The 13,636-nt window shown below is 42.4% G+C and overlaps 1 protein-coding gene across 4 annotated transcripts in view; it reads left to right on the forward strand.

Moving 5' to 3' along the window:
- ARHGAP28 (Rho GTPase activating protein 28) overlaps positions 1-13,636 on the forward strand; it is a 1,312,783-nt gene that overhangs the window by 1,109,411 nt on the left and 189,736 nt on the right. For all 4 annotated transcript variants that reach the window (XM_069620694.1, XM_069620693.1, XM_069620692.1 and 1 more), the window contains one exon: positions 12,359-12,440. In XM_069620694.1, the coding sequence (XP_069476795.1) occupies positions 12,359-12,440 (82 nt within the window). The remainder of the gene's footprint in view (positions 1-12,358; positions 12,441-13,636) is intronic.

Raw genomic sequence — 13,636 nt, forward strand, 5'->3', positions numbered from 1 at the left:
ATAAAGTGTGTATTTTTCACTCTCAGCCTCATAATTTAGTCTTATAAATCGCTGTTTTGATAGGCGCTTGGAAACTCCCAGGCCTAACCTCCTTGCACCAATCAACCGGTAGCCAATACTGTCTGATCCCTCACTTGATGTATAGGCCCTCTCTTCTACCTCGAGTCTCATCAGCCTTTGTATTGCCAATATTGGTAACTTACATTGTTATTGTAAATGGTTCACGTAAGATGTAGCATGGCGTCAGTTTGTCTGCATTTTCATGTGTGTTATGCAATGAGGCTTTTGTACTGTGCCAAATCACCACTTCAATAGTCTGTAGTGGGAGTATCGTTCCCCATCATGACCTTAGTTTGCTTCAGGAAAAGGAAAGGTGAGAGTTTGGGCAGATAGCCAGCAAGCTCAGCGCTTGACCCTGATATCAGTACCTCAACCGGCAGGTTCAAATCCCAGCATGGACAACTCAGCCTTTCATCCTTCCAAAGTCAATACATTGAGTACCACTCTGTGGGATAATAATGACATCTGTTATTTCAGTGCTCTGAGACCCATGGGTATGTAGTGCTATATAAGAAATTGGTTTTATTGAAGAGGGAGTAGGAGAAACTAACACAAAACTAAGGAGGCATGCAGTGGGGGAGGGAGGAGCAGTTGTGTGCTAGCACAGGTGTGTCTCAGTCCTGTAAGGTGGACTTCTGCTGGAGACGAGAATGCAGCATGGCAGATTGTTAGGCATCATTGGAACTCTGTTTCAGGCAGATTTGAAGAATACAATTGCCAGAACTGAAATAGCCTAACTTCATCAGGGTCAGAGTTTGTGGGGGCTTCTCAAAAGGTACCAGTTGTCTTGATATCTGACTCTAAATGGAAGCACCTTAGATATGCAAAATGAACATTTCTTTCTTCTTAATTTGAATTGTATTTATTTGGATGCGGGATCCTGTTAACTGGAGGCAGCATTTTTGTTTGAGTATATTTTATTAGTGTTTTTGGAAATACATAGCCCCCATCCTCTTGTCCACTGTGTCGATCACGCTGAGAGCATGAAATTGCCTCGTGTATTTGATGGGTAACCACTGTAGACCTGTGCTATGAAGCTCTGTTCAATGGAATCTGCGTCAGTTATCAGCCCTGGAGCTTTCATTAGAAAACATATAATTCACTCAAGGTTTTTGTTGGGAAACCCTTAATATGGCACTCTACAGTAATTAAGTCTTGATGTTACCACTGCATGCACTAGCCAATATTAGTGTTGTGTTGTTAGGTTCAGAGCAATATCTATTAGATGTGTGAGATGATGATGTCAGGGCTGCACCACTGCTCTGGCAGGTAGGGTCACATGGCATGGCCATCCACGGTTGGTTCTGAATGGCTTCCTTCAAAGGTACTTTTTCTCAAGCACCAATCACAAAGGGTGGCAGAGCCAAGTACATTACCTGCATGGTATGTCCATAATATTTCCTCTGTGCCTTTGTATGTATGCATAAAAGCCTTTAGCCCTTTGGGTGCAAGCATAATGCACCCTCTGTCTTAGACCTAGACCTACAGTGTGTCACCAATCCTTGCTTCACAGTCACCATTTCTCTTAATTCTTTGAAATGTACCAAGATGCCTTCCCAATTCTTTATTTCAAAACATGTAATTAGTTTATCAAACAATACATAAAAAGTAACCAAATAAACTGAATAACATCTTGGTGATCCATGTAGCAAACTGTACAATATCTTGAGAAACAGATCTATGGGTGTTCATCGCTGAAACAAACATTGTTGGGTAAACAACATTTGTTTCACCCACTAAACACCCTTCCCAATATATTTTAGGACTGGTGCAATTACATGAACACACTCAAGTCCTAGAATGCATTGGGAAAGTGTTGGAAAGTGGCCGGAAAAAAATATTGTTTACCCAACAATGTTTGTTTTCAGCGCTCAAAACGCTGCTTACCTGAGAAACAATTCCATGATTTTTCGATTTTGACCATCAGCATACAGCTTATTTTTCAAAATCACTGTCCCAGTTGAAGATCATTATGGCGGCATGAACTGCCTTTGGACGCCATTATTGGCTCCTTTGAGGCTGACTTTGGCATATGATGGCAGCACTGTAAAACAGCACAGGTGATGACTATACCAAGTGTGTGTGCCATTAACTAGCATTACATCTCATTTCTATGGTATGTTAATGATAATGATGTGTTATTTATATAGCGCTTTACACAGCACATATTTACATACAATATCACCCAACCAAAATTGGTACTCATTTATCGACCACGGAAGGAGGAAAGGCTGAGTTGGCCTTGCTGGGAATCAAACCTGCAACCTGTAGATCACGCTCAGGTCGCAGCAGCGAGCGCTCAACCGGCTGAGCTATTTTACCGGCTTTCTGTTATGTCAGACTGCTCTTGGCATTTCTTGGGAACGCCTGGTCATATGTGGTTGCACCTTACACATGGTGACTGTACCATGGATATGAGGCAATAACTGGCATTAGATCACATGTCTGAGGAAATGCAGGCTGCACTGGGCGTATGATGCCAGACTGTACCAACTTGTCCAACAATGGCTCAAAAGGATTTCATCCGCAACTCTCGGATTAAGCAAAATCCTTAGGCTTTACCATTGACAGCAGCAGCATCCACATATGAACCCACCACTGAGCCTATTGATTTTAGACAATAAGTAAATCATTTTGACATGTGCGAGTATCAATAATATCCCGCTGGGTAAAGTTCCAAGGTGACACTGAGCACTGTGTAATAAAAACATATGTAAATGAATGCCAATAATTGCCATGCAGCAATTAGAAATCTGTTGAACCAATGAGAGTTTATTTATCATCAAAGTGAATTCAAAAATCAACATTTAAAATGAGGTTTTGCTTCAAGGAACAAATCAATCTAAGTATGTGAAAAAGAAGAAAAGACCCAGAAGGGCGATAAAGGTGGTTAAATAGAAAATTCAAAAAGATCAGCAAAAAAAGATCAGCAACAGTTTCTGTTATTTACGTCATCATAAATAAAGATGAAGAAGTAAGTGTACAAAGAAGAAAAGAAGAATACAGTAGAAAATCAGAACGTTACAATAAGGACGGGGTTCAAGACATATGCAATTGCCTTTTGGATTATGTCATAACACCACTCAATGTAAACCATTAGCATTTGTTCACAACGCCTGCTCATATGTGGTTGCACCTTAGATATGGTGACTGTACCATGGATATGAGGCATTAACTGGCATTAGATCACATGTCTGAGGAAATGCAGGCTGCACTGGGCGTATGAGGCAGACTGCACCAACTTGTCCAACAATGGCTCAAAAGGATTTAATCTGCAACATCCTTAGGCTTTACCATTGACAGCAGCCTCTCCTTTCCGAAACACATAGCCAAGAAGGACCAAACAGCCTGGCTCCAAATCTCCACCCTTTGCAAAATCATACCCTTCATCCCGCCGCAGGATTTCCATATTGTAGTGCAGGCCCTTGTGGGCTCACACATTGATGGCAGTGGCTGATTACCCTCGTGACAGGGATTCCATCTGCTTTCAACTGCTTCCCTAAAAGCAGTTCACTATGCCGCAGCACTTCCTACTACTGGTGCGTGGAAATTTGACTGAATCACTTCCCTCCTACTAGAACTACATTGGCTTCCACTCCAGGCCAGGATACTGTTCAAGATTGCATGTATCTTCTACAAATCAGTCATGATTAGGACAGCAGTGTACCTGGCAACTATGCTCCACATATCTGGTGGCACACGCTCCCTGCCCGACAATTCGAACAGCCGGGCCGCATCTCAACTAATGTGAAAAGAGAGGACCCGTAAACAATCCCTCTCTTGTCAAAGACCCACCCTTTCAAACTCGATCCTGGTATTGACTTGGAATGCCCCCACAATTCTCCAATTTTTCAAATCTCTAAAAACGTAGTATTTGTAACAGCACCTGACCATGAACTAAACCCAATGGATTAAAAGAATGCAACTACAGCACTGTACTATTGTTAAAAGATTCCGGCCCGAAGACTGGCTACCCAAACCTTGTACAGTGCTATTCAAACTTGTCTGTGCTCATTTTTCCTGACAATAAAAATCCCTTTTAGATACACAACTAATAGTATGCTAATAGCCTTTTAGATCTCGGGAGATGTCATCACTTGGGATAATGACTCTTCCCCAAGTTATTGCCCTCAGCTTCACCTCATGCAGTAACTTCGGGTGAGTCCTTTTCCCGCAATAATTATCCTTACCTCGATCTATAAGACTTAATGATACGTCAGTGAAGGGCCATGCAGAGCTTTACTAGCACCTTAAGGTCGTGCCCTTGACCTTTGTTTAGGGTGTACCCTTGTCATATCATGAACCAGCTCTTGGTATATCAAGGCAGCACCATATTTAAAATCAGATTGGTAGCTAAAATAGTTGTGTGTTTTGTGCTTTAGTAACTATTTGCTATTTCTTTAATCATAAGCTTGCGTTTGTACATATACATATGCATGTGAATTCCTGTAATGTCATTAGATGTTGCATCCACCATCCGTGGAATTTTAGTGAACTGATTTCAAGTGTATTATAGAATTCACGTTCGAGAGAACATTTACATTGGTGGGGATTGATCAGGCTGTCCACGGAACCTTGTGTGCTTTATGTTGCTCACTGTATACTTTGCTGAGGGATTATCAGGTTTGCAATGTCACTTACTCACTGCAGTTGTGCCAGACTGCTGAAAAGAGAGCATATAAACTAAAAATGAAGGATGCAGGCTCTGTGTGCCAGGAGGTGGGGACAGGCCACCATTTGCCAGACAACGCTCTCACTGGCCCCTATTGTTTTTTTAAAGCATGGAATATCTTTTGAAAAAGGTTCCTTTTCGAAGAGTCTACGATCGGCAGCAAACATTGCTACTGTACACAGCACACTCCAGCCAGGGATTCCTTCCCCGACAATGAATGTGGCGTACAATAAAGCGCTTTTTATTTTTAATAAACCACGGGTTCTTTTATTGGAATAGGCCTCCAACCTGTCCCGCACCCAACCTCCACAAACGCTCTGTGTCACAATGGATCAGAAATCAGGCTGTGTATATCAATAAGATATTAATTTATTATTGAATGGAAAAGGAAAATCAAAAATGTTACAGCCACTACTGTTGTGGTACACAATTGCACTAATCTATACAAAACAATTCAGTGAAGATATGCTGTTGACAGTTCTCACAATCTTTAATGGCAACACAGAAAAAGAGCAATTTTTAGAAAGAGATATTACCCCAATGGTTTAGCACTCCCCCCACAACACCCAAACAATAGCTAACTTGATTCCTTTGGATGGAAGGCAGTGGCAAGGAGTAGGGATAGAGAGAGAAAATTGGATTTTGAGTAAGACCCACCACCCCAGGATGGGAGGCCTGCTAAGAAAGTGAAAACCCGTTTTTCCATCAAAACGGCAGAATCAGATTTTGATTATTTCTCACACAGCTACTCACAATTGCTATGGGACAGAATACAAGGAAATTTGTGTTGCTACACTTCAGGAGATAGGGAAGCTTAGAGACTACTAATCTGCACACCAGGGCAATGTGGAAATAAAGTAGGAAAATCGATTTTGGGGAGAAAGCAAATGCAAAAGGAAAAATACACGGCAAATGGAAATTCGTTTTACAATGACAATGTTTTACAATGACAGCCAGCTCAGGGAAGGGCTATAGCTCAGAATAGGAAAATCGATTTTCATTGACATGGACAGAGACACATGACAGATAGATTTGTAGGCAAAAGGGATTGCTCTCAATGAGACTACGGTTTGGGGTTTTCAATGGCACAGATGCAAATAAGAATTTGTGGGGTAATGCACACAATTAACGGGCACATTCGGTTTTCAGTTACAAGGAAACTAATGCTTTTGAGGCAACACTTAAATGACTATGATTATTAAAGAAAGACACTAGGGACAAGAGGGTTAATTTCGAATTTTAACCAACTTGTACCATGAATTTCAATGGGGGAATTAATTGATTTGCTTAAGAATATGCTAAGGATTTACACAGACACTGAGAGGTTTACCAAAGGGAATATGCAAGCATACACAGGCTTAACACAGATTCTTCTATGGGAAGGTGACTGAATTACACTAGCAATGTGAGTGGGGTTTTCAGTGGGTGCAACGCTACAAAAAGGAAGGGCTTATGCAATTTAGGGCTGAGGTTATTTGCTACTTACAATGTAAGGCTTGGTTGGGATTCTGGAAAGTCAACTGGATCCCAAGACCCTCTGGACAGCTAGGCAAGGGGTCTGGTCCCTGCACTCTCCTTGGTCTGGGATTGTGGACAGCCAGATGTATCTCAGGACACTCTGGACAGATAGGCAAGGGGTCTGGTCACTGCACTCTCCTTGGTATGGTTCAGCTTCCTCCTCTCCATCCTCCTTCTCCTGTCTCCCTGGATTCTTGTGTGTCCCCTGACTTATTACAGTCCCCCTTATATAGCCCAAATGACATAATTCACTTTACATTCTAGGGGGAGTACTCTATAATTACCCCTAACGCTCGGAAAGGCCAATTTTACCATTCCTCTCTCCGCCCCCTGACATGATTGGTCCAAGGTAAGAGAGCACCACCTGTCTATTGGTATTTTATTACCATTCTTTGTTCTCTTGGCCACTATTTGACAAAAACCCAGTTATGTCTCATAACTTCCTATTTCTACTAGCCCCTAACATGTGCATTAGATATGCGGTTTGAGTGAGTCATAGGGAATTAGGTAAGCTGACCGCCAACTCCGTATGAGGTATCATGGCTCTTTGGCACATTTTTGTCATTTTCTTAGAATATATAATAGTTATGACTCCGCAAATTATCAAGCATATTCCTACTTTGACCTTCCATCTTTCCATCAAATCTCATACTTGTTGCATCTTTCGAGCAGCCAGAAACTATTCTTAACTGGCCATTTCAATCCCCAAAGTCCTAGGAAAATGCATTATAGGTCTTAAAAACCACTGGGAAATTGCATAAAAACATAGCATAAAACAAAATGATTTCTCATTCTATTTGTTACACAAATGCCTAAAAATTGACTCAGTCCTTTAATGTCAATTTGGAAGATCTATCCCCCTCTGTGGTAGGAGCAATTTATCCCCCACAGCCGGTGACCAGAGATTTTTTTATTACCCCCTTTGAAGTTGTCAGTTTGTCCTTGGTAGTGGGTGCAGGAGGAACTCAAGTCCCTGAGCCCCTGCCTTCAAGTCTGGCATAGTATGGAATTATAATGCCCTCAGTACATCACATGTCATTGCAGGCTGATTCACTAGTAGCTGCGGCTTTCAGTGGAGAGCAGGGCTTTCAATTGCCTGAGCCCAAAAACAGTTTTTTATGGTATTGTGAGCCTATTCCAAGGTGATTGAAGTCTTGTGGGTAGGAACATAATGTACATTGCTTTTTCAACCCCCTCCCCACAGCATTATTCACTGACATTTCTGTGCGAGCAAAGCTGTCCTTTCACAGTGGCTTTTTAAAGTAATTCCTTTATTAGTTTTACATGTGTGCAAGCTGTTTCTGCATCTGATGTTTGAACTCCTATCATGTATGTCACGAGATTCTTTAATTTGTCCTTTTTGAGTGAGTTGGCATTTGCTGTTGGTCCATTCACAATGAGGGGTAGGACCCCTTCCACAGGGTTCTTTGATTTGACACTGAATAAAAGAAAGCGCCAAGCAATGTTTTAAAGGGCAGATATTCAAGTGAAATGAAAAGCAAAAGCCTTGTCTGGTTGTAGGATTGCAATTCTTGCCCCTCATGTGAATGAAAAGTACAATAAGGCAGTTTTTCATGCAGTGCATAGCTTCATGTCATTCAAGTGAAACAAAACAATGCAGGGCAGTTTTTGGATTGCAGGGTTCAACTGCTTGCCACTCATGTGAATGATCAGTACAATCAGGCCGTTTTTGATGCAGTGCATAACTTCATGACATTCAAGTGAAACAAAAACAATGCAGGGCCGTTTTTGGATTGCAGGGTTCAACTGCTTGTCCCTCATGTGACAGGGAAAGCAAAGCATAGCCGTTTTTGGTGCAGAGTTTCACTGCGGTTTTTCAAATGAATGAGATTTCTGTTTAGGGCCTTTAAATGCATCCCACACTACCTGTGTGTCAACACGCAATGATTCAACACAAACATCAAAAGCTATTGGCTCTGTCAATGACTGTTCCCGCTCACATTATCTTTTATTAGTCCTCTCCTGCACAACACACATCATCTTTCTTCACTCTCTTCCCTGCCTCCCTATGAGGATAATATTATCAATCCTGGCATATCTTCAGTGCTACATCATTCTGTAGCCATTGCTCTATAAAATGTTTCCTCCATCTGCACTAACTCAGCTCTTGATCTTCTTGTTAGGTTTAATTGACAATGGGCCTCATTAGGACACTGGCGGCCGTGGAATGAGGTCTACGAGGTCTGCTGCGGGTCCCACTCAGGACGCCTCGCCAGACCAGGTGTCCTTAGCTGGACCCACTAGCAGACCAGGATGCTAACAACGGGCCCGTCATTAACGGGCCTGTTGTTAGCATCCTCCCCATTCCCATTGAGCCCTATAGGGCTCAAATGAGAATGGTGATTAATTTTTACCAGAGCCCAGAAAAGAGCAATTACTGGGTCCGCCATGGTGAGCATGACCCGGTTATTGCGGGCTCCGGTAAAAAATCATTACCGGCGGCAGCCGTGCCCTTAAAAAGGGCACGGCTACCGCCAGGGTCGTAATAAGGCCCAATGTCTTTGTTTAACGATAACATGGATAAGTCCCTTGGCTAATCATGGGAACCACCTGGGCAGTGATAAGGAGGTTGAGTGCCATCCAAAACCACTGATTGGTGTACGTGGAGGATTCATGGGTATGACCCCATGATCATCCTTGCTTGGTCCCTGCCATTTATCAGGGTTTTGTCACTATAGACCCACCATCCCTCCTCCAACAGCAGAGAACCTCAACATTCCCTCCATAGCAATCATGAATCTCAAAACCTATACTGAAGCTGTTTTCATGCCCCGTCTGTATGTGCAGGTTCACAAAACTGCTTACCATAAAGTCCACAAAGTTACCATATGGCTACGTAGACCTACTTGTGAAGTCTATTAACCTTCAAACTCGACTAGCATCTGCAAATACACTGAAAAGGGGTAAAATAGGGTTATGAACACACATTCCTCCACAAAACTAAACCTATCAGTGTAGCAACATGGTGCAAGGTTGTCCATTGCACTCACAGCACTACTTGACCCTCCATGCACAATGAAAAACTCTGAAATAGCCACCAGGCCTGATACAAATTTAGTTGCAACCCCTCCACCTCAACTGGACCCTAGTGGGTCTAAGAGTCCGGTAAAAGGTAAGTGGAAGACAGTGGCTGTTACTTCAGAAGGTGGTAGTGCTAGTATCCAGAAAGGTAGTTGTTGACCCAGTAGGAGTTGGCAATGTCTAGGTTGAGGCAGAGGTGCTTACAGCACCAGATGGAAGTTATTAGAAGATAGAGGTGACCACGGCAAACAGTAAGGGTTAAGTGCCACAGAGGGCTGGGAGATGAAGTTACACAGAATTGCTCTGAGGAAGTGAAAGGGATTTGGTTAGAGGTGGTCAGAGGAGAGGGGGAGAAGGAACGAGAGGTTGAGGGAAGGGACATAGAGTTTATCAATGTGTTATTGAAAGAAGCAGAATATTTTGCGGCCTGCAGGCAGGAGGAAGTGTCAACACCAGGTGACAGTGGTAATCATAAGAAGGGGGAGGTGGCAACAACAGGGGGTGTGGGAGTTGTGAGGACCATAGATGGGCATTTCAAACAATTCAGAAACCAGCCAGGAGGGGATAGACCAAGGGTGCAGAAGGCTGGGAAAGGGGAGGTGTTGGTCAATGAATGGGATGAATACTGAGAAACAGTGCAAGAGTTGGCAGGAGGAAGTGGAAGTCGCTCTGAAGGGGAAGGAAGAGCTAAGAAATAGAATGGAACTGCAAAGAGAAGGGTAGAAAAGGGATTAGTTGGCTAGCAAGGCAAACTCTGAAAAAGCCAGTGTATGGCCTAAGCAGACCCAGGAGATGGGGAAGAGGCATGAGAACAGGCTAGGGAGATAATTGCATGAGTGGAGAGGTGGCAGATGGAGAATTGAAAGGGGTAGTGAACTTGACCGACTGGAAGGCATGTCTCGTTGTCTCTCCCTCAAAAACTCTATGAAGGCTCTCTCTGGAAACTTGTCTGAAGCTGGCCTTCACATGTTAAAGAGAGTGTCATGGATTACTGATTCCCCAGAAGGCTTGCAACAAAATGGAACATTGTAAATAATGTTTCAAGTATCCTAAAGCCTGCAACCAAACACACCATTATACAGAACTGTATGGGAACCCTTAAGCTCCCACTTCCTGGAAAAGGGTTGAGGAAACCACCCTTCTGGACTGACCAGACCAGGAGGACATGATGGAAATGGGGAGCTTGGAGGTCACAGAGCCTATCTAGTGGGATCTTGTGAGGACCACCATGAGGTAGAGTGTTCCATTCAGTGCAAGAACAAACATTAATCCTGACCACTTGTTATTTGGTTTTTCCCAGCATTTCATTACTTTGGCACATTCTTGTAATGTTGTCCCTAATACAAATCATGCTAATTCCTGTATCGGTTTTGGCAAACCTCTTCAACAGTCACCGAAAGCCAAGTAGCCCTGTTACCACTGGTAGCCTGTCTTCTCCGACTACCTCACAGTCTGACTTCTCTCAGTCACCTCGCTTCACAGGCATGGGTGGTCGCAGATTCCACTTCATTTATTTGTATTGGTATTCATAAAGCACTTTAACCAAAGGGCCACAAAGAGTTTATAAAACAGCCCATCAACAATAAAATATGACAGAGATAACATTTTGTCAGAGAAAAGAAACAGATTAGGTATTTGAAAGGGAGAAGAGGAGATAGGCTTTGAGACGGGTATGGAAGATATGGAGAGAAGGGGCAGTTCAAATAACTAAAGGTATGGATTCCTAGTATTTAGGGGCTTGGAGGGTTAAGGAGCAGAAGCAACAAGAGGCACACAGAGGTTTGGGGGCCGAGTGGAGATATAAATATTGAGCGCAAAGGGGTGGGGTTGGGAAGTAGAGAGAGACAATCTCTGAAAGATAGGGAGGGGCTTGACCATGGGTGCATTCGAATATGATACAAAGGAAACAAAAATTGAGGCATGGGGAAAGGAGATAACGAGAAGGGAGTGGGAAATAGAGGAACAAGCAGATAGAGAAAACAAAAGACGGATAGCAAAGTGAAGGATTCATCAAACAGGGGTACAATGATATGAGGAAAGTCCCAGAAAGACGAGTCAAACATGAGTCAAGAAAAAATTAGAAGATGTGATAAGTTTAGTGGCATGAAAGGACAAACAGAGGTTAATATGGTGAATGAAGTAATGATATTAGTAGCAGATATGTGCAGTAGCGGAGAAGTGAGAATAAATACATTAATAAGAACTAAGGAGAAGGGTCAAAGGTGACGCCAAAATTGCATGCAGAGAAAGAAAAAGGAAGCAAGGTGGTGGTCTTGGAGGGGTCTTAGAGGGGTTGAGGTATATGAAATGGATGGACAGCCACGATTGGCTGGCTGCAAGACAGGCTGAGACAGGGCATGCTCTTTCCATGTTTTCTTGTCTTTTGAACTACATCTCATTTTGCTCGCTAGGCCTTGTTTTCTGCTAAACCTCTCACTTCTTTGTAATCCTTCATTCCGCTCAGTTACTTCCACATTCATCTGCAATCCTCCAAAGCTGCTTGCCCTTTTCTTTCTTATTATTGAATCCCGTTCCTGAACTGAACTGTTACTCACCTCCCAGCTCACATTTTGATTTAATTTTCTACCACTGTTTATGCATTTTCCCTTTTCCCTCCCTTAGTACTCCCCAACAAACTCTTTCCTTTTAGTGCTCCATTCTTTATTTCGCCACTGCCCTCACCACTTGACCCGATACATGTACCTGTCATGATCATTTAGGATTCCTGATCCCATTGGTGCCTCATTTATTACTTTACTTCTTCCCTCCAGTGCTATTTTTTCTTTTATTTATCGTAATTCTGCAAAATTCTCTTCTTTCTTTCTTTCTCCTCTCTTCTTTATTCTCGGCTCATCTGACTACTGTTGCTCTTGTTGATAAACAAGTGCCTGCCACGCTCACAGTGGAACCACCTTAACCAGGTTATGTTCTTAATCTGTGCTTTAAAACTAATAAATAAAAAGTTGCTCTGCCCATCTAATCATTCGCTGATTACGTATATGTATAGGATATGTACACAACTGCCCTAATAAAGATATGCATAACTTTCTGTTCTTACTCTTTCAGCCGACATTTGATTCACTACCAGTGCCTCCCATTCCAATTAATGGTTTGCAGCTGCCACGGATTAAACCAGTTTGGAAACCAGGTAAGACAAGACTGTCATCTTCTTCATATAAAACACATTCGCTACACTGTGGTTATCTAACATCAGTTAAAATGCTGAGGCTAATGGATATTGTGGCTAGTAGATAAGTGCTGAGGGTAGCGAAAGGCTCTGCACAGTTTATTATAGCACTAAGTGTGTAAAGAACTAACCTTTCTGTCAAGAACTAGTTATATTATGACTATATACATTTGTATAAAACCTGTCATATTTAGAGTCGCAGTTCATTAACAGTGATGTTTGCCTTTATGAATTTCAAAATGCTCTCCTGCATATGTGTGTACTATGTAAAGCGACATAGATTAACTGTTAAGATGCAAAGCTGTTGCGCACTTTGTTGAGATCATACACTGCCATGCAAGCATGCACATTCACAGTGCCAGACACACTTATAGGTAGGTATCTCTCTTTCATTGTTTTCATTTTAGAGTATGAATCCTTTACCTTAATTAAAAAAACATTTCAAAAATATCTACTTGCATTGATAGTAACGTATAGAACTGTACATTTATTAGCTAAATTTAAAAGGGTAGACGTGGATTTAAAAAAAAACACAAGAATGAGCACAAATATGATATTTCATTTAGTTATGACAGCACACCGGCACTGCTTGCCTCTACTGGCATCTAAGCTTTTGTCTACTACACAATAGCTGTCACTCACACATGGGACTTTGACCATTTTGAAATTCCCCTACATTACCACGTAAACAGCTGGCATTGCTTACCTGCATGTAGATTACGCTAGGATCATGTGTGCAGGTCACAATACTCCGCTAGCCAGTTATTACACAATGTAGGTATTTTATAAAAAAGAATCTTATTCCTCGTACGATACTGTTTCTGGTCTAAGACTTTTATCTCTATTTGAACTCGAACCCCCTTTACTGTTGCTTGATTTCTGTGCATGAATCATAATTTACTTATCAGCTGTGCTCTCCTCTGGCTTCCATTTCTCTATCCCTCACTTCTTGACCACATCTTCTCTCCCATCAATTTACGTCACTTACATTGTCACTTGCTTTGACAATCTCTGACCGTGTCATTCCCAGTGTTAGTTTCTCCATCCAGCCAGCCACCCCACCGCTCTCTCCAGCTCTCCTCCCGATACCGCAATCTGCTTTAGTTCTCCATTCTTCTGATGCCGAGGTCGGCGTACTTCATCTTATGGGCGTGGGG

Source organism: Ambystoma mexicanum, chromosome 5q (assembly GCF_040938575.1).
Source record: "Ambystoma mexicanum isolate Mex_15411 chromosome 5q, UKY_AmexF1_1, whole genome shotgun sequence".
Classification (NCBI taxonomy): domain Eukaryota; kingdom Metazoa; phylum Chordata; class Amphibia; order Caudata; family Ambystomatidae; genus Ambystoma; species Ambystoma mexicanum.